The sequence below is a fragment of the Rhinatrema bivittatum genome, chromosome 3, assembly GCF_901001135.1.
Source record: "Rhinatrema bivittatum chromosome 3, aRhiBiv1.1, whole genome shotgun sequence".
NCBI classification, from domain to species: domain Eukaryota; kingdom Metazoa; phylum Chordata; class Amphibia; order Gymnophiona; family Rhinatrematidae; genus Rhinatrema; species Rhinatrema bivittatum.
The window spans coordinates 199,398,669-199,422,329 of record NC_042617.1 but is presented as its reverse complement, the minus strand read 5'-3'; the positions used below and the strand labels follow the sequence as shown (position 1 = coordinate 199,422,329).

The window sequence follows — 23,661 nt, the reverse complement described above, 5'->3', positions numbered from 1 at the left end:
CATGCTCTCCTTTGATCCAACTCTCTGGTCACCCACCCAAAGAAATTGATCAGATTTATCTAATTTACCTCTAGAAAAACCATGCTGCCTTGGATCATGCAATTCACTGGGTTCCAGAAACTGCACTATCCTGTTTTAGCAACAATTCCATTCATTTGTTCACCACAGAGGTCAAACTAACTGGCTTTCAGTTCCCAGCCTCCTCCTTATTTCCACTTCTACTCCCGACTCTAAAGAAGCATCAAGCTGACAGGATTTCTCCAAGTTCCCTCAGGATCTTCATCTGTAGCCAATCGCCTTTATCTACTTTTAGTATTCTCCTCCTACACACACTGTTCTGAAAATGTTTTATCTTACTTCCAATCTTATTTGTATCCATTTTATATGTTCCTGCTCCAATGAACAAATATTTAAGAAACGTTTTCCTCATTCACCTCTACATTTTCCTCCCCTTCACCTCTTTGAGTCTCACAATGACACTTTTGTGCTTCCTTCTATCATTAATATATATATAAAAAAAAAAGTCTTGTCCCATTTTACTCTATTTGCTATTTTTCTTTCCTGACTATCCATTCTTTAAAAATAAAGGCCTTTACTTGCCAAGGAAAGGGGAAAATCCAAAGGACCCCTAAACCTCTCCAAAATGGCATTTTTCCTTCCTCTTCTGGGTTTGCCTTGCTGTCCTTAATCCCTAACTCAACTACGGCCTGAGCAATCATAGCAGGCAATTCATCTCCACAGGTGTTGCTTCCTCACCCAAGGGACCCTCTCCACACAATTCAGAAGACTGCAGCTGAAATTACTGCTTTTTTTTCTCAATATGCAGTACAGCACTTCCCGTGTTGCACAGGAAGACAAATGCATGACCTGCCTTAGGCTCTCCTCCCTCACCATGTCCAGAAAATTTGGCAACATTGTCCCACACCTGTGGGAGGAAGGACCTGTGATCCTCCTGCCTTGCCACACTAAGACAGTTCCCAGCCTATCACCACACCATTAAGGCCTGGTTTTATTTCTAAGTTATTTAAAAGGGGAATTGCCCTCTAAAAAAAATGTAGATCCCCCCCCAATTCAATTTTTTTTCCTGATGACTTCTTCATCCAAGCAGGCCCCTGGATCCACTCAGAGGGGAGAGGAAAGGAAAAGAGTAAACCAATCCCACTGGCTATCAGACTTTCCTCAAGAACCAGGACCAAGATAAACAAGGGCCACCGACTCCCTGCTTGACCCTACTTTATCGGGGGTAGCCTAAAGGCAGAACCTAACAACCCTGCGAGCAATTTCCACACCAAACTGTCTGACTGCAGGTCAGACACCCTTACCATCTGCTGGAGACAGAAAATATTGGAAGACTGCATATGACACAGTAACTTAAGTACCAAGAGTACAGTAAAGCTTTTGTTCTCTGTCTGCACCTGCTAGCAGGGCAGAAAAACCCATCCATCTGGACTGGTCTGAAATTTTTAATGTGTATTAATGTTAGAGTGCAAGCTGCAAACCAGGGTTCCAATCCTACTGCTGCTCCTTGTGAGCTTAGGCAAGTCACTTTACCCTCCATTGCCTCAGGTATAAACAGTCTATAAGCCTTCTGGGGACAGGGAAATATCTAAAGTACCTGAATGCAATCCATTCTGATGTGCCTGAAAAGTGGAATATAAATCAAATACGCTTATGCTTATTTGCATGTGTTTAACATGGGCCATTAATATGCAATAAAAGCTCATTTTATCACATCCTAGTACAGAGGCCTGGAAGAGTGATAGCTCTCAGATGTGAGCAGTGGATGGAGGGGGAAGAGGGTGTTTGTGTGTGCATGGCTGTATGCGAATGTGGAAGGGTGTGCATATATGAATGGGTACAGCTTGCAGTAATCTAACACCATGGGGGGAGAGAAATAGGTGGAGGTGTCTGTATGTGGGGTGCTTGTGTATGATGTAGGGATGCAGCTTGAAAAATGGTATTCTTTGCTAGGTGTTTCAATCCCCACCCCCCAGCTCTGTCAACATGCTGCAGCCTCTAAACTGCCTTCCATGGTAAAACAATGAGGATTGTTTGGGAGGCTTCGTTCTTCAAAAAGAGTGACCCAATGATTTTGGTTTTCAGACTTGTCCGAGATAGTCACATTTGCTTCAAGAGTGTCAAAGTGGATGGCTTTCCGTACCTTCTGTGGAGAGTTACTATTTCCCTAAAACGGACATGTACCCCTTTCACATAATCGTTTCCAACATTCCATAGGTTAGAAAGATTACAAATGCTAGCCCATTTGTATGATTGGAAATGCTGAACACAAAAAAATACCCACAGCAATGATGATCAAAAACCTAAGGGAACTATTATTATGGTAGAAATCTGCATAATTAATTTAATTCAATAGTTTAATATTTATCATCTTACTTTAAAACATTTGATATAAATAAGTCACACAAAAAAGAAGATATATCTTTTTTATTGCATTTCTCTCTCCTCCCTACCCCAAATGAGCATTTGATACATAGTATGAAGTTTATGTACAAGGGTAGTAAATGAATGCAGTGATATATTTTACAAATAACTGTGTATTGTTCACATGAGAATGATCAAATACCCATTCACCAAATCAATAAATAACACAGTCAAATCCACCTACACAGTTAAACCCTGGTAAGTTTCTTACAGTATGTAGCCCACTCTTCAACTGTCCATTTACTAATATATTTGCATTTTTCGCCTCATCAGCTCAACTTCTGGATTAGGAAAAAGCATGTAGTGCTTCTGTTCCTTATTCAACATCATCCTCAGATAAGCTCTGTGAATTTACAATTCTCTGCAGGGAAAAAAAACCCAAACGTATTAATTGACAATTCATATCATATTCATGTCATCATTTGTAGAGTGCATGGATGCAGTACTGTACAGACAAACAATAGTAGTCCCTTCTTCCCTGGAATTTATGATCTAGTCAAGATAGACAAGACATATTAACAAAAAAAAATAGACAGCAAAACCATAACTGAGAATGGAGAAATTACTTACCTGATAATTTCATTTTCCTTAGTGTAGACAGATGGACTCAGGACCAATGGGTTATGTGCTCCCCTGCTAGCAAATGAAGACAGAGTCAGGTTTCAAAGCTGACATCACCCTAGATATACCCCTGCAGTGACCTCAGCCATTCAGTATTCTCTTCAAAAGCCATTGTGAACATATTAAATTGTATTCAAGTTTTTCAATAGTAACTTGATTAAGAACTTAATTAAAAACTTGATTAAAACTTGTGACCGTAACAGTACTCAACCAAGCATAGGCGCTGAATCCCAGCAATATTATAGATGCGTAGATCAAGGGATAGGATGATGGCTTACCTGTAACCTCTTTGGGATTGAGATTCATATGTGATACCGTGGCACTGTCATGGGCAGCCATGGGCGGAATGCTGAGCCCATCTGTCTACACTAAGGAAAACGAAATTATCAGGTAAGTAATTTCTCCATTTCCTAGAGTGTAGCCAGATGGACTTAGGACCAATGGAATGTACAAAAGCTACCCCCGAACAGGGCGGGAGGCTGCCTGTGATCCGGTTAGCACCACCCTTGCAAAGGCTGCGTGTTTTCGGGCTTGGACGTACAGGCGATAGAATCTGGAGAAGGTGTGCAAGGAAGACAATGTTGCTGCTTGGCAGATGTCAACAGGAGACGGGAGCTTAGCTTCCCCTCAGGATACTGTCTAGGCCGTAGTGGAAAGAGCTGTAACTGAAGGGGTAAAGGCTTCTCTGCCTCTTCACTTCCTTGATCCAGCGAGCTATAGTAGCTCGTGAAGCTGCTTCGCCTTGTTTCCTTCCACCGTGATGAACAAACAAGCGGTCCCGTCTTGTGCACTGGTTCTGTACATTCTAGATACCATACTAATAGCCTACTGACGTTTAAGTGGCGCAGGCGGCTACAGTAGTCTTCAGAGTCCTTGCGTCTCTCTAGGGACGGTAAGGAAATGGACTGGTTCAGGTGAAACTCCAAGACTACCTTTGGCAAGAAGGAAGGGACGGTGTGAAGCTGCAACGTTCCTACAGTCAACCGGAGGAACGGCTCCCGACATGACAGCGCCTGTGGTTCGGAGATGCGACGAGCCGAGCATTTCGCCACCAAGAATACAGTCTTCAGTGTTAACAGGACTAGATACAGAGCGTGCACTGGTCAAAAGGAAGGCCCTGCTAAGAAGTCCAATACTAGATTAAAGTTCCAGAGGGGGACCAGCCACTTTAAGGGTGGTCGGAGGTCTTTAACTCCTTTTAGGAAATGAGCCAAGTCCGGTTGTGTCGACAGGTGGGCTCCGTTCACCTCGCCTCTGAAACAGGGGAGAGCCACCACCTGGACCTTCAAGGAGTTGAGGGACAGTCCTTTGTTCAGGCCGTCCTGTAAGAATTCCAGAATCGTGGGGATCTTGGTCATCCGAGGGGGCACCCCAGGTTCCTTGTACCAGGCCTCAAATATTTTCCAGATCCGCACGTACGCCAGGGACATTGAGAACTTCCACGCGCGGAGCAAGGTGGCAATTACAGCCACCGAATATCCACGCTTCATCAGGCAAGCCTTCTCAAGGGCCAGACCATAAGACAAAACAGAGTTGGACCTTTTAGAGAAGGTCCCTGTGCAGGGGGAGGCATAGGGGGTTCTCCACCAGAGGCCTCCACATGTCTGTATACCATGGGCGTCTTGGGCCACCAGAAGAACTAATCCTTTGTGGTGTTCGATCTTGCGAATGACCTTGCACAGCAGAGGCCACAGAGGAAAGGCATATAGTAAGTTCTTCTCTGGCCCGGTCTGAACAAGGGCGTCAATCCCTTGGGAGCGCTGATCTCTTCTACGACTGAAGAATCTGAGGACCTTAACAGTGTGTGATGTGGCCAGTAGGTCGATGGATGGGAGGTCCCAGCGATCTACTATGAGCTGGAAGGCTCTGGTCGACAACACCCATTCCCCTGGATCCAGACTCTCCCTGCTGAGAAAGTCTGCTCTGATGTCTTTTCCCACTATGTGGGAGGCCAAGATCCCTTGTAGATTTAACTCTGCCCATTCCATAAGGAGATCTATCTCCAGAGACACTTGGTGGCTTTTGGTTCCTCCCTGGTGGTTGATGTAGGCTACCGTTGTTGCGTTGTCTATCATGCAGACTGCTTGTCCCTGAAGCCTGTGGCTGAATTGCAGACATTTTAATCTGACAGCTCAGGCTTCCAGGTGGTTTATGTTCCAGCGTGCCTCTTCCTTGGTCCATCGCCCCTAGGTTGTCAATTCCTGACAGTGGGCTCCCCACCCTTGGGGCTCGCGACCGCTGTGAGGTCTAGCCAGTTTGGTGGGGACAGGCTTACACCCTTACTCAGATGCACTTCCTGTAGCCACCACTGGAGCTGAGAACATACTTCCATCAGTAGGTCGAATCGAGTAGTCTTGAGATAGTGGGTTTGAATGTGACAGCAGAGAGCGTTGGAGTGGTCGCATGTATGCCCTCGCCCACAGTACTACCTCCAGGGTTGACTCCATCAGGCCAAGGACCTGGATATATCTCTACCCCTAAGGAGCATTGTGTTCGTCAACTGACGCACTTGGCACATCAGTTTCCTTATCCTCGAGGGAGGGAGGAAGGAAGACCTTGTCCTGCTTGGTGTCGATCCAGACTCCCAGGTTCTCTAAGGACTGGGAGGGCTTGAGACTGCTCTTGCCCATGTTCACGACCCAACCAAATTCCTGAAGCAGGGACCTGACCCTGCTGGTCTCCTGGAGGCTCTCTTCCAATGATTTCGTCCGGATCAACCAGTCGTCTAAGGAAGGGTGCACCAGGATCCCTTCTTTCCTCTGTGCCGCCGCTACGACCACCATAATTTTGGAGAATGTTCTGGGGGCGGTTGCCAGGTCGAAGGGCAATGCCCGGAACTGATAATGGTGTCCCAGTACTGCAAAGCGTAGAAAACGCTGGTGAACTTGATGGACTTGGATATGAAGGTAGGCTTCAGAGGTCCAGGAATGTTAAGAACTCTCCCGGTTGTATGGCCATTATGATGGAGCGAAGAGTTTCCATGTGGAAATGAATTACCCGCAGATGACTATTGACGCTCTTGAGATCCAGGATGGGGCGAAATGAACCCTCCTCCTTGAGTACGATGAAATAGATGGAATCCCACTGTTGCGACCATCGCTGCTCGATGTCCTCACTCCGCCCTCTTTACCTCTGTGGCGACTCCCTCCGGGTCTGATGGACGGCTAGCTGCAGCGTCTCCATGCCGTCTCCCTCCGGCGTCCCCGGACCGGCTCGACATTGCAGTTCCGCCATGTTGCCTGAAGACCTAGGGCACGCGCTCTGATTGAAGTACCAGCAAGAGCGCAAACCTCAGGGGTGTCCCCCTGGGATGACATCATCCGCTTCCAATATTTAAAGGTCTCTATTTCACCCTCTAACTGAGTTAGCAAGGTAGGGGATTGCTTCGGCTACTCCTCCCAAGCTACTCTACCTCCTCGGACTTACCAGAGGTACCCGCTCCTCGGGGGCCTCGCTCTTTTCTTCACTTTCAGATTACAGATAGGAACCGGTACTTGCTCCTCGAGGGCCCACGTTCCTGGAAACTCTGAAGATTCTCTACTGCTTGGAAGCTATCGCTGCTACAAACAATTGTGAGTTACCATCGCTCTCTCAGAGCTTTCCCTGGAACCAGGTACTCACTCCTCGAGGGCCTAAACCTTTCCAGCTCCTGAGCTTCCTTGAGACCTTATGTGAGTTTTGTCATCTAGTTCTGTTCATGAACTCTGCCTACTCTGCTTGCTCACTTCTACAGTTTCTCAACAGCTCAGCCATCCTGGATCGCTGTTCCAGTACCTGAGGGACTACAGCCCTGCCGGGCATATCAGCTCACTACTGCCACCTCTGGTGGTTTCAAAATCCTGTTTAATAAAAGAACTAATGCGTGTCTGTCTCCATACTCAAGCCTAACCGGTGGTCCCTCTCGGGATATCCTCCCGGGGGCGTGGTCATCTGCCACCGGCCCAGGGATCCACCCACAACTATATCAGATTCATTACAGATTGCTATTCCTTAGCAAGATGATATCTGAGACACTACAAGATTGCTGACTCCTCCTCCTTTAGGAGCCATTAATAACAGATTGCTACTCCGCAGTCTAACAGCAGATTTACATCAGATTGCTAACTCCTACCTGATTGCTCCTCCCACCAGATAGGGGTTTCCTAACACCCACCCTGTATTTTCCTGGTGCGCATGTACCAAGGTTATAGCCCTCAAACTGAGGAGCCTTATCAACGTGGATTCCACTGCCAGTTTTTTGTGCTGGGAGTGGCAAGGTGATATCATGAACATGTCCCGAGGGATGCTGCGAAATTCTAGAGCATATCCTTCTCGTATGATGTCTAGTACCCATTCATCCGACGTGATCTTGACCCACCTCTGATAGAAGAGGGATAGTCTGCCCCCTATCTCCTCATACCGTGGATGGGTCGGCCAAATTTCATTGGGAATGTTTGGGTCGAACCCAAACCAGTCCTCTTTTTGATTGTTGGCTCCAAAAGAACTGAGATGTCTGAAATGATGAGTTTCTGCAGGGTCGGAAGCGCTGGGAGCCCCTGGCCCAACTCCTCATGAGTGAGGGGCATTGTGACCTCTTTTTCTTATCTTCTGCTAGCCAAGGCACTGGAGATTTACCCCACTTACTGGCCAGCTTTTCCAATTCACTTCCAAATAAGAAGGAATCCCTTAAGGGCATCTTTGTGAGGTTTGCCTTAGAAGTTACGTCGGCTGACCAATTTCGCAGCCATAGCTGTCTTCTGGCCGCCACCTCTGAGGCTACTCCTCTGGCCGAGGTATGTACTAGGTCAGAGCTTGCGTCCACTAGGAAGGCCGCAGCGGGCTCCATTGCCTCCCTCGGATGCGCCCCTGAGGTATTTGCCTCTCTCTCGAGAGAAGCAGACACGAACGAGCTACCATGGCACAACAGGAAGTGATCTGCAGTGTATTGCTGTCTTGTCAAAGGCTTGCTTAAGGATAGACTCCAACCACCTATCGTGTGCATCCTTCAAGGCCACTCCTTCCTCTACTGGGATAGTTGTTTGCTTCAAGATGGCACAGACTAAGGCATCTACTTTCGGGAAATGCAGGTGTTCTTTGGCCGCCGGGTCCAGAGGGTACAAGGCCTCCAAGGCCCGACCTCCTTTAAAACTTGCTTCCGGGGCATTCCACGCCAGTCAGTCAATTCCTGGATGGCCTCCAGCATCAGGAAATAGCAAGAGGCATTCCGCAGAGACACCAGGATGGATTCCTCTTTGGTTCCGACATAAGCTCTGTGCTGGGAACTCCCAGAGTCTTCAGGGTCTAGGAGATCAGGGCTGGCAATTCATGTCTGTGGAAAAACCGTAGCATGATCTGGTATGGCTCCAGGCCTGGAGGGATTTCCCTGTCCTCCAATGAATTTGTGTCCCCATAGTCGTCTGTGGTGTCAGGGTCCCTATCAGGGATACCCTTGGTGAGGCGAAGCATGTCCTGAGGCATGCTGATAGGGCTGGGAGGATGAGGCCTTCCCAACTGGGGCTCAGACCAGGAAGGGGCAGCAGCTGACTGCGCCTGAACAAAGGCTTGACGGCCCTGAAAGAATTCCACCCAAAAAAAGGTCGCCGGGTCCATACCTAGTCCAGGAGGAACTTGGGTAGCTGAACTGCCTCTCTCCTGGGGAGGACGGAGCCCCGGGATTGCTCAGATCCAGGGTGCTACCAGATAAGGTCGTGGGCTGACCCATCCTCCCACTGGGAGGGGCTAGTCTTGGAGAATGTGAGAATCCAGCCCTCCCCTGGGCTTCCTCACAGGAAGGATTCTAGGTCAGAATGTGCAGCCCTAATATGGCAGGCAGCACAAAGGGAGTGTCGCTTGTGCTTCTTTGTTGCCAGAGCCATAGTTAACTGTAGCTTGTGCATTCAGCCGGTTAGCGCCTGAGCTCGAGCGCGCCAAATACACCCCGATGCGCATAAGTATAAGTGTCCGGTTGTGCACGAATGTATGCTTGTACTTATGCACGGTTATGCGCGCTATTATGCGCACGTTAGGAGCACAACAGGGCTGGCCCGAACTACGCATACAGTCGGTCAATGGGGGAAAATGGCGCCACACCAAACCGTGCACAAGATGGCACCGCCACGGCCTGTCACATGGCGTGCCCGAGTCTGAAGCGGGGCCTAGCCCATTGGGGGGCCACTCAACCCGCTCGGAAACCCCCTTCCCTTGCTCTAACGGGATCGGGAATGTCATCGGTACGATGTGCCGAGCAAGGAGACTGGAGGAAAGACTTACCGAAGCCCTTCCACATCTCTGAATCGAAGGAGTTCTTCTTTACTTACCTGGGCTCAGCGCTTACTGGCTGAGTACAGATACGATCTCCAGCTGCAGGGTGAGAGGGCTTTGGCCGTCACCGCCATGCTCGGCTTCCTGCACCCACTGCCTTTCAGCTGCTTCAGCAGCAAAGTCCATGTTGGGAACAGACTACTGGACCAAGGGCACATCACTGAGGGATCTAGGAAATCGCCTCAGGAATTCTCAACTGGGGGAGGGTCCTTTAGGCAGGAGAACGGGGCTCGAGCTTTCTCCAATTTAAAGGTAAAATTTCCTCTTCTAAAGAGTACTGTGTTCCCGATAGGGAAGGCACAATCCACATCTGCTAGGAAACAAAGAGATACTGAATGGCTGAGATCACTGCAGGAGTATATCTAGGGCGAAATCAGCTTTGAAACCTGACTGTCTCCACCTGCTAGCAGGGGAGCACATAACCCATTGGTCCTGAGCCAATCTGGCTACACACTAAGGAAAATTTAAAGGTGGATTAAAACTGAGGTCATTGATTATCATCAAATATGTTGAGATCATTAACTATTTAAGGGGGAAGAAAGCAAGTTTGCTTACCATAAATGGGGTTTCTCTGTAGACACCAGGATGAATTAGCCATGACATGTGGGTGATGATCTTCAACAGCGCCTTCTCTACTAGCTCATAGAGCTTTTGCTCTACTTATCATTTGCAGCAGTTCCCACTTGGGTACTGCCTCAGGAGCCCATAAGCTGCTTGAAGCTTGGTAGACGGGTGGGTATTAAGCATGGCTAATTCTTCCTGCTGACTAAGGAGAATTGCCTTTACGGTAAGAAAATTTGCTTTCTCCATCGACGAGCAGAGCTGAATTTGCTATCACATATGGGGAGTACGAAGCTGAGGGTTGCAGTTGAGCATTTACTGAAAAGCAAATCGCAGCCCCCTTCTGCACCCCAGGGAGCATCAACTACTGGGTGAACAGGTTGCACAAAACAACTTGCCCAAATTCTTGAGAGATTGTCTAGACAATAATGGGTCAAATGGCAATAGACATGGCTTGCAGATAATTCACAGAGGTTGAAGAGCCAGGAGGAAGACCTTGTTCTGTTTGGTGTCGAAACAAGCCCCCAGGTACTCTAGAGACTCAGAGGGGCTGCAGACTGCTCTTGACCGTATTCACGACCCAACCGAGTTCCTGCAGTAGGTTCTTGACTCTGCTGGTCACCTGCAGGCTCTCTTCTGAAGACTTCGCCCTGATCAGCCAGTCATCCAAGTGAGGGTGTACCAAGATCCCTTCCTTCCTTAATGTTGCCGCTACGACCACCATCATTTTGGAGAACGTTTTGGGGGGCGGTTGCTATCCGAAGGGTAGTGCTCGGAACTGGTAATGGTGTCCCAGTACTGCAAAGCGTAGAAAACGCTGGTGAACTTGATGGACTGGGATATGAAGGTAGGCTTCAGAGAGGTCCAGGGAGGTTAGGAACTCTCCCGGTTGTACTGCCATTATTACGGAGCGGAGAGTCTCCATGCGGAAGTGTAGTATCCGCAGATGACAGTTGACGTTCTTGAAATTCAAGATGGGTTGGAATGATCCTTCTTTCTTGGGAACGATAAAATAATGCCCCGTATTTTGCTGGGGTGTAGGTACCGGAGTCATAGCCTTCAGACTGAGTAGTCTTGTCAGAGTGGATTCCACTGCCAGTCTCTTGGTGTGGGAGTGGCGGGGTGATGATATAAATTTGTCCCAAGGGATGCTGCAAAACTACAGAGAGTAACCTTCTCGAATGATGTTTAGTACCCAATCGTCCGACGTGATTTCGACCCATGATTGGTAGAAGAGGGAAAGTCGACCCCCTGTTTCTTCTTCCTGTGGATATATTGGCCCATTCTCATTGTGGAGCATGGCTGAAGCCTGCCCCCGGGCTTGTTCCCCTCTTGGTCTGTCTGTTCCGAAAGGGCTGGGACCTTCCGGAGGGACGAGGTGCCTGGAACTGCGAGTTCCTGTAGGGTCTAAAGCGCTGTGATCCTCTGCCCTTGGTTCTTCTGGGGGAGGGACGCTGAGATCTTTTACTCTATCTTCAGGTAGCCGAGGCACTGGGGATTCGCCCCATTTGCTGGCTAACTTCTCCAATTCGCTTCTGAATAAGAGAGATCCTTTAAAAGGCATTCTTGTGAGATTTGCTTTAGATGTCACGTCTGCAGACCAATTCCGTAGCCATAGTTGTCTTCTGGCTGCCACTCCAAGGCAACGCGCCTGGCTGAGGTGCGCACCAGGTCTGAGCTTGCGTCCATCAGGAAGGTGGCTGCAGGTTCCATCGTTTCACCGGTATAGGTTCCGGAGTTATTTGCCTCTCTCGAGAGTAGCAAGCAGGAACATGCCACCAGTGCGCAGCAGGAAGCAATTTGCAGTGTCATTGCTGTTGCGTCAAAGGCCTGCTTAAGGATGGATTCCAATCATCTGTCCTGAGTGTCCTTCAATGCAGCCCGTCCCTCAACGGGAATCATTGTTCGCTTTGAGACGGCACAGACCATAGCATCCACTTTTGGGAAAAGCAGGCTTTCCTTAATTGATGGTTCTAGAGGGAATAGGGCTTCCAAGGCCCGACCCCCTTTGAAGCTGGCCTCCGGGGCATCCCACGCCAGGGCAATCAGTTCCTGGATGGCTTCCATCATTGTAAAGTAGCATGAGGCCTTATGAAGGGACACAAAGATGGGGTTCTTCTTTGGTTCCGCCATAGGGTCCATGTGTCTTCAGAGTCTGGGAGACAAGGGCTGGTAATTCATCCTTGTGGAAGAAGCAAAGCATGGTTCAGTATGGTTCCATTCCTGGAGGGATTTCTCCTTCTTCCAGGGAGTCACTCATCATCTGAGGTGTCTGGGTCCCTGTCAGGGAAGTTCTTGGTTAGGCGAGGCATGTCTCGAGGCATCCGAGCCAGGCTGGGAGGATCTTGTGCTTCCAGCAGGGGTTGAGCACGCCTGAACGAAGGCTTGCAGCCCTTGGAAAAATTCCAACCAGGAGAAGGTCCCTGGGTCCATGTTAATCCCATGGGGAGTGGGAGTAGGGGCCCCAGAGGCGCCCTCCTGTGGGGAAGCTATCTTGGAGTTGCAAAGGTCCAGGAGGCTATCGTCAGTAGTTCCGAAACCATCTCCCGACGGTAAGGGACCAGGCTTTGGTCCCCCTGGGCTTCTTTGCCCACACAGGCAGGATTCCAATTCAGGTTGCACGGCTCTTATGTGGCAGACTATGCAAAGAGAGTGCCTTCTGGCCTTCTTGGTGCCGGTGCCATTGTGTCTATGTAATTGTGCACGTGCAGTTGTAAACGCGGCTGTATGTGTAGTTATGTGCACGGATGCACTCAGCTGTGCATGCAGCTATATTGGACATGTGCACGTTAGGCGCCTTGGCCGCATGGCCTGCCCCGCGCATACCGGCCGAGAAGGGAAGAAGGGAAGAAGGGAAGAAGGCACCCCCCCCCCCCCCCACCCCCCAAGGGTCTCCACGTGTGTGGAACCTTGCACCGGATTGGGGCCTAGCCCAAGCAAGGCTGCTCAACCCGATCGGTGCTCCCTTCTAACCTCGCCGGGGACAGATTTGGCACGGCAATCCGAGCTCTGGAGACAGGAGACCTGAATTTAAAGACTTTTCCTTACCTGGTTTCGGCGCTTACCGATCTTGTGTCGGACAGTCTCCAGCTGCGGGGGGAAAGGGAAATACCTTCACTGCCACGCTCGTTTTTGCACCCACTGCCTTTCAGCCACACTGGGGGCTAACTGGCTGCTGGACCAAGGCGCCTCAGAGGGATATCGGAGATCACCTCAGGAATTCTCGACTGGGGGAGGGACCCTTAGGTATCACTGTAGGAGAGCGGGGCTCGATCTTCCTTAAGGTAAATGTGTTTCTTCTTTGCCATAATTCTTAACACTATTCTAGTGTGTGGGATAGTGTTCGCATCTGCTAGGAGACGGAGAGATACTGAAGAGCTGAGGTTACTGCAGGGGTACATCTAGAGTGACGTCAGCTTTGAAATCTGACTCAGTCTCCCATCTGCAGAAGAGCACAATACCCATTGGTCCTGAGTCCATCTGGCTACATATTAGGAAAGATGGAGTTGCATCAACAGTATGAAGGCTTATTTGTTAAGGGTAGTATCCGCCACACCAGCAAGTTACCCCATGCCTCTTATTACATTCCCTCCCCCTTGCTTTTAGGGATCCACAGTGTTTATCCCTTTTGAAATCTTTCACTGTTTTTGTCTTCACTATCTCCTCTGGAAGGGCATTCCAGGCATCCACCACCCTCTCCGTGAAGAAATATTTCCTGACATTTGATCTGAGTCGTCTTCCCTGGAGTTTCATTTCGTGACCCCCAGTTCTATTGGTTTCTTTCCATCGGAAAAGGTTTGTTGTTGATCATGCATCATATCTCCTCTGCTCCTTCTCTCCTCCAGGGTATACATATTTAGGTCCTTCAACCTCTCCTCGTAAGTCATTTGGAGACCCTCCTTCATTTTGGTCACCCTTCTCTGGACCACTCCATCCTGTTTCTGTCCCTTTTTGAGATACGGTCTCCAGAACTGAACACAATACTCCAGGTGAGGCCTCACCAAGGACCTGAACAAGGGGATTATCATTTCTTTTTCTTACTAGATATTCCTGGCAATTCGTCCTTGGGAAAGAAGCAGAGTAGAGTCATATGTGGCTCCAAGACAGGTGGAATTTCTCCCTCTTCCAGAGGTATGGAATCCAAGTCACCACCAGAATCATCTGAAGGGTCACAATCCTCAACCTCCTCTATCTCACCAGGGACCACCTCTCTATGGTGCTTGCCTGACTTGGACGCCAAGTGGGAAGAAGTGGGGTGTCCCCTTCTTACAGAGCTGCTTCGCTTCCACTGGACGCCCTTTCAGAATGCCTGTAACCCCTGGAAAAACCACCCAGGAGGAGGAGGATGAATCCCATTACAGGGCCACAGGACTGAAATGGCTCCCTCTGAAACCTCCTCTGGGGGATGTCCTTCCCATCGAGAACAAGGGGGCATCCTGTACATCCCTCCATAGTCCTCCATTTGTAGGGGGGATGCCCCAATGGCAGCAAAATCCTGAGTAGGCAAATCACCTTGAGTCTCCAGCCAGTGCTGGCATAGGTGAAGCGAGAGCGATGTCTGGATTGCTTTTATATGGCAAGCGGCACAAATAGCAAGGCGCTTAAGACTTTTTAGCCCCCGGCACCATTATCTGTCACCAAAAAGTTCACTCTTCTTCCACATGGTCTCCTGCATGCACACCAACGCGCACATATACATACCCGCACAATTATGTACTCAAATCTAGGCCACGGACTTGCACGAATACACACGCTTACTCTAAGCCATAGCCGCAATCTGCATACTCGCTCATGCCTGAGTGTGCAGGCAAAAAAAATGCCCGCTGCAACCTAAGCTTGCTTCGCTGCAGCCTAGCCATCCACCACCCTGGCAACCGACGGGGCCTAGAAGCAAATGATGACCTGTGTCACCTCCATTCTCTACTAACTCCCTGGAGGTGTGTGTGTGTGTGTGCATGGGGGGGGGGGGGGGGGCATTTAGCACCAAGGGAGAGAAATTATCTGGTAAGGAAAAAAGGGGCCTATCACTTCCCTCTTCTTTTTTTTCCTGAGCTCAGCCCTTCTTCAGCTGAAAGCACCATCGGGTCAGCAGCTACAGGGAAAAAGGGCACAAGCCTTCACCACCGAGCTCTCCTTTGTCCTCCGATGCTCTCATTTTTTTTTTTTTTTTTAAAAGCCTAAGCCTGGCCAGGCATTGAGGTTCATCTGCTCAACTGAGGGAGGGGCCAGGCTGGTGTCACCTCAGCAGCTCAACCTCTTTCCTTTTGTCTTCTTATCGTGTTTTTTTTTGTTTTGGGTTTTTTTTTTGTTTTGTTTTTTTTTTTTTAACACAGGCAATCCCCACTAGGAAGATATATGTACACCATCTGCTGGAGATGGAGAATACTGTCAGGCTGATATCAGGGCAGGGCTATATGTCAGTGACATCAGCGAGTCAGTTTTCTCTATCTCTATCTGCTGGTAAGAGTGCACCACCCACCAGTGTGTACTGGCCTGCCTGTGTGCAAAGGAATTATAGTTATCAAAAGTTTGAAATGTACAGTAGATCGTACAGCTTTAGATAACCTGCTAGCATAAATTTGCCTCAGGTATCTGCTGAAAGTTACCAACAGCAGTCAGATTTCAAGAGGTCTACTTGCTTCACATCTGAATGGAGATTCCTGATTCTTCTATAAATCTTCTCTCCATTGTTTCTTCTGCTATGCTATTATATGGCTATTTCCTATAGGTACCGAGTAGAAATGCTTTAGCAATTTTCTTGTATGGTACCCTACTAGATCACTATAGTAGCAGACGATTGCTTAAGTGTGCAGATGCATTGCTTCACTTATTTATAATAAATTCACAAGAACACCTCTACATAACTTACATGTAATTTGATACCCTATAAAATCTGAGAATTTAGATCTGGAATGTAAATCACATTTCTATAATAGCAAGAATATATATCTACCTGGCTAATACTTGGTAACTTAGTCAGGAGCATCTGGAACACTGGTGGCGGAAGTGTTTGTTGCAAGACCTGCAATAACTGTTGTGGCTGTCCACACACAGCAATGGCATTGGTCAAATGATCAACACCCTTCTCGTAGTCACCTACAAGACAAAGATTCAGATTACAATGTTCTTTCAATTTCAAAGCTTTAAACATAGCACATTTATTTACATTATGGTATATGAATCTTGAGAAGCCAGTGAAGATTTTCTATGACATGGCAGTTTTCTTTTGCTCCTCTGAATTTCCAGCTCAATCAGAACTAGCCTGTAAAAGTTCATAAGTCTTCAATTGCTGCTAACCAGGCCCCCCAGCTCCCAAACATTTCATTCCCCTTCCCACCCATCAACATCCACTAAGAAGCATGAACTGTGACACCCTTTCAAGACTCTGCAGTCTCCCTAGCCCTGCCACAGCAAGTAGAAGCCAACCTGAATCTGCTTGGAGACCAGTGCACAACACTGCTATTGAGCAATCAAGCCAGCCTCAAACTTAGTTTTAAATACAGCAACAAGCATTTTACATAGCAACATAACAAATGACGGCAGATAAAGCAGAGTTGCTTACCTGTAACAGGTGTTTTCCCAGGACAGCAGGATGTAGTCCTCACATATGGATGACGTCACTGGACGGAGCCCTATCACGGAAACCTTTTCTGTCAAAGTTTCTAGAAACTTTTGACTGGCCCACTGAGCATGCCCAGCATGCCATGATCCCTGTGTCCACAGGGGTCTCCCTTCAGTCTCGTTTGTAGCAAAAAGTGCAAGCGAAAAAATAAAATAATAAAGTAAGCGGACCCAACTCCACGGGGTGGCGGGTGGGTTTCGTGAGGACTATATCCTGCTATCCTGGGAGAACACCTGTTACAGTAAGAACTCTGCTTTCTCCCAGGACAAGCAGGATGGTAGTCCTCTCATATGGGCGATTAGCAAGCTACAGGCTGACTCATATTAAAACAGGCCAATAGCAGACAACTCGTGCGGCAGACACAATAATTGGGGTGCTACTGGCAATGATGAGGCAGCCTGAAATCACAGCAGGTGGTTGTGGAAGGAGTTGGGGATTATACTGGAACAAAGTTTTGCAAGACAGAATGGCCAAAGGCAGTCTTGACGGAGTTCCTTATCTAAGTGGTAGAGGGCTGCAAATGTGTGAAGAGAGCTCCATGTCGCAGCCTAGCAGATGTCGGCAATTGGTACTGAACAATAGTGAGGTACCGATGTTACAAAATGTGCCTGCACTCACCCGTGGAGAGTAAGGCCTACTTTCTCATAGCAGAATTGGATACAGTCTGCTAGCTAGTTGGAGAGTTAGTTTGCGCACTTCAACTCCCAGCTTGTTTTTGTCAAAGAAGCAAAAAGAGTTGGGTGGATTTCCTATGGAGTGCACTGCGGTCTAGATAGAATGCAAGTGCAAGCTAACAGTCCAAGGTGTGCAACACCTTCTCTCCCTGGTCAGAGTGAGGCCTTGGGAAAGAGTGGGCAGACTATAGACTGAGTAAGGTGAGAGGCTGTGTCCACCTTAAGAAGAAATTTAGGGTGAGTATAGAGGACCAGTTGGTCACAGAGGAACCTAGTGTCGGGTGAGTATGCAACAAGGGCTTATAACTCACTGAGCCTTTTAGCAGAGATGATGGCTACGAGAAAAATAATTTTCCGTTAGAATTTTAATGTTATAGGAATGCAAAGGCTCGAACGTGGAATGCATAAGCCTTATAAGAACTACATTTAGGCCCTGTTCGGTAACCGGTGATCGTAGAGAGGCTTAAGTTGTAGAAAACCCATGATAAGCCGACTCATAAGGGTTGAGCCGTTAAAAGGGGCATCCCCTACTCCCTGGTGGTACGCTGAGATGGAATTGAGGTGTACCCGGTGAGGGGGATGTCTGAGGACCAGAATCCGAAAGGCATCCTAGATAGCCTAATAGAGATGGAGTGGGGCAGGAAACAGGGGCCAATACCTTTTTGTGCACTTTTTGGTAAATCTTGCCCATTTCTAATGGCAAGATTTATGTGTGGAAGGTTTTCATGAAGCTACAAGTACCTGAGAATATCAGTGAGTCTATGTTATGAGATTGACCTGTAGGCAGACGGATTGGTTCCTGGAGTGAAAGGTTGAGAAGTATGGGGAAGTATACTTGTCGAGGTCAGTACGGGGTTATGAGAATTATTGAAAACCCGTCCTGCTGTAGCTTCACGAGAGTTTGGGCTATGAGAGATGCCTATAGGAGGCCTTTGTTGCAGGGGCGAGCAAAGGCGTCCATGGCTAACACATTTTGATGCCTGTGTAGGGAGCAGAATCTGTCCACTCTGTGGTTCGATTCGGATGCAAGAAGTCGATGGTTGATTGACCTCAGCGCTAGAAGATTTTGCTCGCTACAGATGGATTCAGAGACCACTTGTGGGGATGAAGACATCGATTGGGATGGTCTGTTAGTATGTTCGGTATGCCTGTTAGATAAGTGGCCCGGAGATGCATGGAGTGTGCAAGGGCCCAGAACTGCCCGGCTTTCTGGCAGAGCAGATAAGAGCCTGTGCATCCCTGTTTGTTCGAGTACCCCATTGCCAGTATGTTGTCTGTCTGTATCCACAAAGTTTTGTGTGAGAAGAAGTTTGAAGGCATAAAGGGCATAATGCATGGCTCAAAGCTCCAGGAAGTTGATCTGAGACTTTTCATGGAGCGTAGTTGACGCATTTTGGGTTTGGAGGGTGTTGATACGAGCTCTCCAACCCAAGTTGGATGCGACTGTGGCCAAGATCATCTGAGGATTTGGTTACTGGATTGGTGATATGGATCGGGGACGAAAGCGGTTGAACGGCTTAGAGCCACTGAAATTTTAAAATCCAGTGAGTTTTTCTCATGGCTAGTCTGGCCATAGGAGTGATGTGGATCGTGGAAACCATGTGGCCCAGCAATGGAAGAATTGATGGGCTGAGGCTATGTTGCATGCGCGCAGAGATGTGGACAATTTGATAGGATGTCTGAGAGGTTGTTGGGCAGGAAGGCCGTTGCAACTGTAGTGCCCAGATACGCTCTATATGGGAGTTATGGTAGTTGATCATAAATCTCAGCCAAGTGTAGTAGATTTATAGTGAATCATAGAGAATTTAGAGCTCCTTGTTTGGATTGACTTCTTATTAGGTAGTCATTCAGGTAAGGAAACGCGTGAATGCTGTTGTTCTTTGTAGATGAGCAGCAGTCACTGCTAGGTATTTGGTGAATTACACAAGTTGTCGAAGCTAGTTCGAATGGCAGAACTTGGTATTGAATGTTGTTGACTCACTATGAAGCGTATAGAAAGTCCAGAGAATAGAGGCAACCCCCTTGTTGTAGTAAGGGAAGCATGGTGCCGAGACACACCATTGTGACATTTTTTTTCGGAAGAAATTTGTTGAGATTTCTTTGAAAGTAGGAAATAGCGGGATTAAAACCTCTGCCTTGTTGTGTCTGGGGAATGGTATCTCAAGTCCTGGTTCTCAGTGGAATGGACCGTCTGTTCTCTGGCAAGGTTGAAAAATCCAGGAGCCTGTCCTACTGGCGGAGCTGGTGTGATCTGGATATCAGTTGGGCTCACGCGGGAGCGGTAAAAGGACCCTCTAGCATCCCTCCTCTGGAGGAGAACGCTTCCTACTTTCAGTAGGAGAAGGTGGCGATGGTAAATCATCGGTATCTTGAGATGAATTGTCAGTCCAGGTGTCATAGGGATCAGCACCTGTCCCTGTAGGAACCTGAGAAAGAAGGGACGATGGTATTCCTGAAGGTCCTGGTCTAGGATCTGAAGGCATCGAGGGAAGTACTGGAGGCACTAATGAAGGCATTGAGGGCATCGATGGATGGCTCGGTGGTGCCGATGGGTGCATCGGCATCGATGGTTGACGCCCGCGAGGGCCAAACTCGAAGGAATAGAACGAAAACGGGTAAAAACTTACCGGAGTACCGCGGAGTCAAAAATTCAAAGGAGGGACCCCTGTGGGGTATGAAAGTTTTTAGTAATTCTGTGAGGAAAATTCCTGTCAGGAATCTCTGTGGAGCTCCTTAACCCACGTGGCTACTGCTGCGCGGAAAAAACAAGACTGAAGGTGGACCTCTGCTGGCTGCAGGTTTAGTGCCATGCTGGGCATGCCCAGTAGGTGCCAGTCAAAGTTCTAGAAACTTTGACAAAAGGGTTCCGTGATTGGGCTCCATCCTGTGATGTCACCCATATGTGAGGACTACCATCCTGCTTGTCCTGAGAGAAAAATGGTTTCCTGTGGGATCTGGTAGAACAAGACATGTGACTATAAGACACCCGACTGGACAGCATCCTGAATGCCCACCCTCACTCCCAATGAGAAGCCAGACATCCAAGATTCAGAATCCCGGGAATAACTGGATTACAGTCGGCTCTGACAGAATGAGGCCAGTGAAGAAGAGACACCCACTCTCTCTACTGTTACCCTTACATAATGCTTTTTCTGCTTTGGAAAATGAAGAAGCCCCAGCAAAAGAACATGAAGTGATATCTGAAAGGGAAGTATTCCCCCAGTGCACCCAGAAACCCTTCAACAGGGTGACTTATCATAAAAGAAAGCTGCTTCTTCTGGGAGACTCCATCATCAGAGAAACCAATTTGGGAACACAATAGTTAAATGCATTCCAGGATTCTCAACTAATAGAATTGCAAACCAAGTGGTCAATGCAATTATAGAAGAAAGTAAGAATGCTGATATCAAAGCTATCATCCATCTGGGAACCAATGATCTCACTGTAAACGGTGTCTACAAGGTACAGGAGGATTTCCAAAATCTAGGGATGATCAGACACATGCCAAAGACTATTGCCTTTTCAGAAGTATTACCTGTTCATGGAAAGGAAAAGGAAAAGTTATGCCATATAGATAATTTCAATGTCTGTCTCAAAAAATAGTTTTGGATACATTGGAGGCTGGATACGTGTATGGAGCAATAAAAGATTATATGGTAAGGATGGCTTACATTTTTCTGTGGCAGGAAAGAGGATACTAAGTGAAAAATTCAGATCATACATTAATAGGCATTTAAACTAGGGAGTGGGAGTGGCCAGTAAAATTGGAATGTCACCCCCAAGCAATACAGGAAGTGGGAAGAGAAAGTAACAAAATTAATCAGTTAAAAAAAACAAACCAAAAACCAGAAAAGGCAACTAGGAAGAGCAGCTGGAAAGCTATGACCACAAATGCTCGGAGTCTGAGCAATAAAATCCCAGACCTGCAGGCCCTAATGGTAAGGGGGGATTGGACATTGTTGCTATTACAAAGACATGATTCACTGAGTCTCTTGACTGAGATGCGGTCATTCCGGGCTAGAACTTGTTAAGGAAGGACAGAGAGGGCAGAAAAGGGGGAGTAGCAGATCTTTATGTAAAAAAAAAAAACAATGCACAAGCACCTAGATAGGATTTTAGACAGTGCTGGGGAGGAGCCGGCTGTCGTGGTACATGTGGGCACCAACGACATAGGAAAATGTGGGAGGGAGGTTCTGGAAGCCAAATTTAGGCTCTTAGGTAGAAAGCTTAAATCCAGAACCTCCAGGGTAGCATTCTCTGAAATGCTCCCTGTTCCACGCGCAGGTCACCAGAGGCAGGCAGAGTCTCAATGCGTGGATGAGACGATGGTGCAAAGAAGAGGGATTCAGTTTTGTTAGGAACTGGGGAACCTTTTGGGGAAGGGGGAGTCTCTTCCGAAGGGATGGGCTCCACCTTAACCAGGGTGGAACCAGACTGCTGGCGCTAACCTTTAAAAAGGAGATAGAGCAGCTTTTAAACTAGAACAAAAGGGGAAAGCAGACAGTCGCTCAGCAGCGCATGGTTCGGAGAGAGGTATCTTCAAAGGATACTAAGGATGCATTAGAATTAGGGCATCCTGACAGTGAGGTTCCAATAATAAGAAAAGTAGTCCAAGTGCCTGTAACTAAAAACTCACCTGAGCTAAAAAATTCTAACTTATCCCTATCAATTAAAAAGCAGAATGAAAATACAAACAAAAATCAAACTTTGAAATGTTTGTATGCTAATGCCAGAAGTCTAAGAAGTAAGATGGGAGAATTAGAATGTATAGCAGTGAATGATGACATAGACTTAATTGGCATCTCAGAGACATGGTGGAAAGAGGATAACCAATGGGACAGTGCTATACCGGGGTACAAATTATATCACAATGACAGAGAGGAGCACCCGGGAGGATGTGTGGCGCTTTATGTCCAGGATGGCATAGAGTCCAACAGGATAAACATCCTGCATGAGACTAAATGCACAACTGAATCTTTATGGGTAGAAATCCCTTGTGTGTCGGGGAAGACTAGAGTGATAGGAGTATACTACCATCCACCTGGTCAAGATGGTGAGACGGACAGTGAAATGCTAAGAGAAATTAGGGAAGCTAACCAAATTGGTACTGCAGTAATAATGGGAGACTTCAATTACCCCAATATTAACTGGGTAAATGTATCATCGGGATACACTAGAGAGATGGATAGTAATATGAATATTATGGTTATCAAAGTTGAAATGTGATGGGGGACGACAGGGGGAATTGGGTATGGTTGATAAGTGGATTATTTCAGTTTTTGCTGCATTTAGTTTCAATCGGTTGTGAGCAAGCCATGTTTTTATAGTATTTAGGTAAAGGGTAATTAAGGAAAAGTATAAAACCAGGACGACGTGTAAGGTACAAGAAGTTGTATGTCGGCATAGATTTTGACATAACTGCCTAATTTGATTTGCTGAGGACAACTGGAAATACTGAAGGACAGTATTTTGATGCCTATATATTGCAAATTAGCTAAAATTATTTTGTGATTAAAGTGTCAAAAGCTGCTGAGAGATCAAGGAGTCTATATTGGCATCAAAGCCTTGAATAATTGAATCAAATGAAGAGAGCAGCAGGGTTTCTGTGCATGTCCTTTACAAAAACCATGTTGATTAGAATGGAGACTATTGTCAGAAATATATTTGGTAAATTGATTAAGAACAATAGATTCAGTGATTTTGGCAAGAGTAGTCACAGAGGCTAGTGATATCAAGAGTTGAAGGTTTTTTTTCTTCTTAGGAATGGGTAAAAATCAAGGTTTGTTTTAACATAGTAGGAAACGTTCCAGATGTAAGTGAAAGATTAACTAATTGCATAATAAGTGGAGAAATATATTCTCGACTGTCCTTCAACAACTGACGCAAGCAGGGATTATAAGGTGAGTTAGAAATTTTTAAATTTGTAAGCAAACATGATATTTAATGAGTCGATGTCAGTAAAAGTAGACCAGGAACATATTAAAGGTGGTAGATTTATTTTTGGAAAGGGTAAATGTGAGAATTCTGAAGAAAATTGTGTTTATTTTGAAAATGATTGGCAATATTGTTGCAAAATGTATTTGATATGTTATTGTATGCTAATGTTTTTTGAGAAGTCAAAGATTTTACAATATTGAATAAAATATTGGGGGTACATCAATAGGTGAAAGATTTATTCTGGCTACATTTACATTTTTCACAAAAGCATCATTACCATGTGCTAATAGTTCCTCTCCAAGTTGTATCTCTTCAAGGAAAAACTTCTGAACAGCCTCAGTATCCTTGAGGTCAGGAAGCTGTAAAAGATAACCAGCAAAAATAAGGTCAGCATATTAAATCAAGAGAAATAATCTAATCATTACAGGAATAATCTGATGCATTCTTAGGGTGGAAAGGAATTTCTAGTACAAGTCATAAGTACAGCTTCCAGTTTCATGTAAT

At 47.0% G+C, this 23,661-nt stretch overlaps 1 protein-coding gene across 1 annotated transcript in view; it reads right to left on the bottom strand.

Annotated features, from left to right (window-relative positions):
• Positions 1-2,430: 2,430 nt before the first annotated feature.
• TOMM20 (translocase of outer mitochondrial membrane 20) overlaps positions 2,431-23,661 on the bottom strand; it is a 58,003-nt gene continuing 36,772 nt past the window's right edge. The window contains exons 3-5 of the mRNA XM_029594108.1: positions 23,435-23,516; positions 15,878-16,020; positions 2,431-2,803 (exon numbers count right to left, since the gene is read on the bottom strand). Coding sequence (XP_029449968.1) covers positions 2,759-2,803; positions 15,878-16,020; positions 23,435-23,516 — 270 coding nt within the window. The 3' untranslated portion in view covers positions 2,431-2,758. The remainder of the gene's footprint in view (positions 2,804-15,877; positions 16,021-23,434; positions 23,517-23,661) is intronic.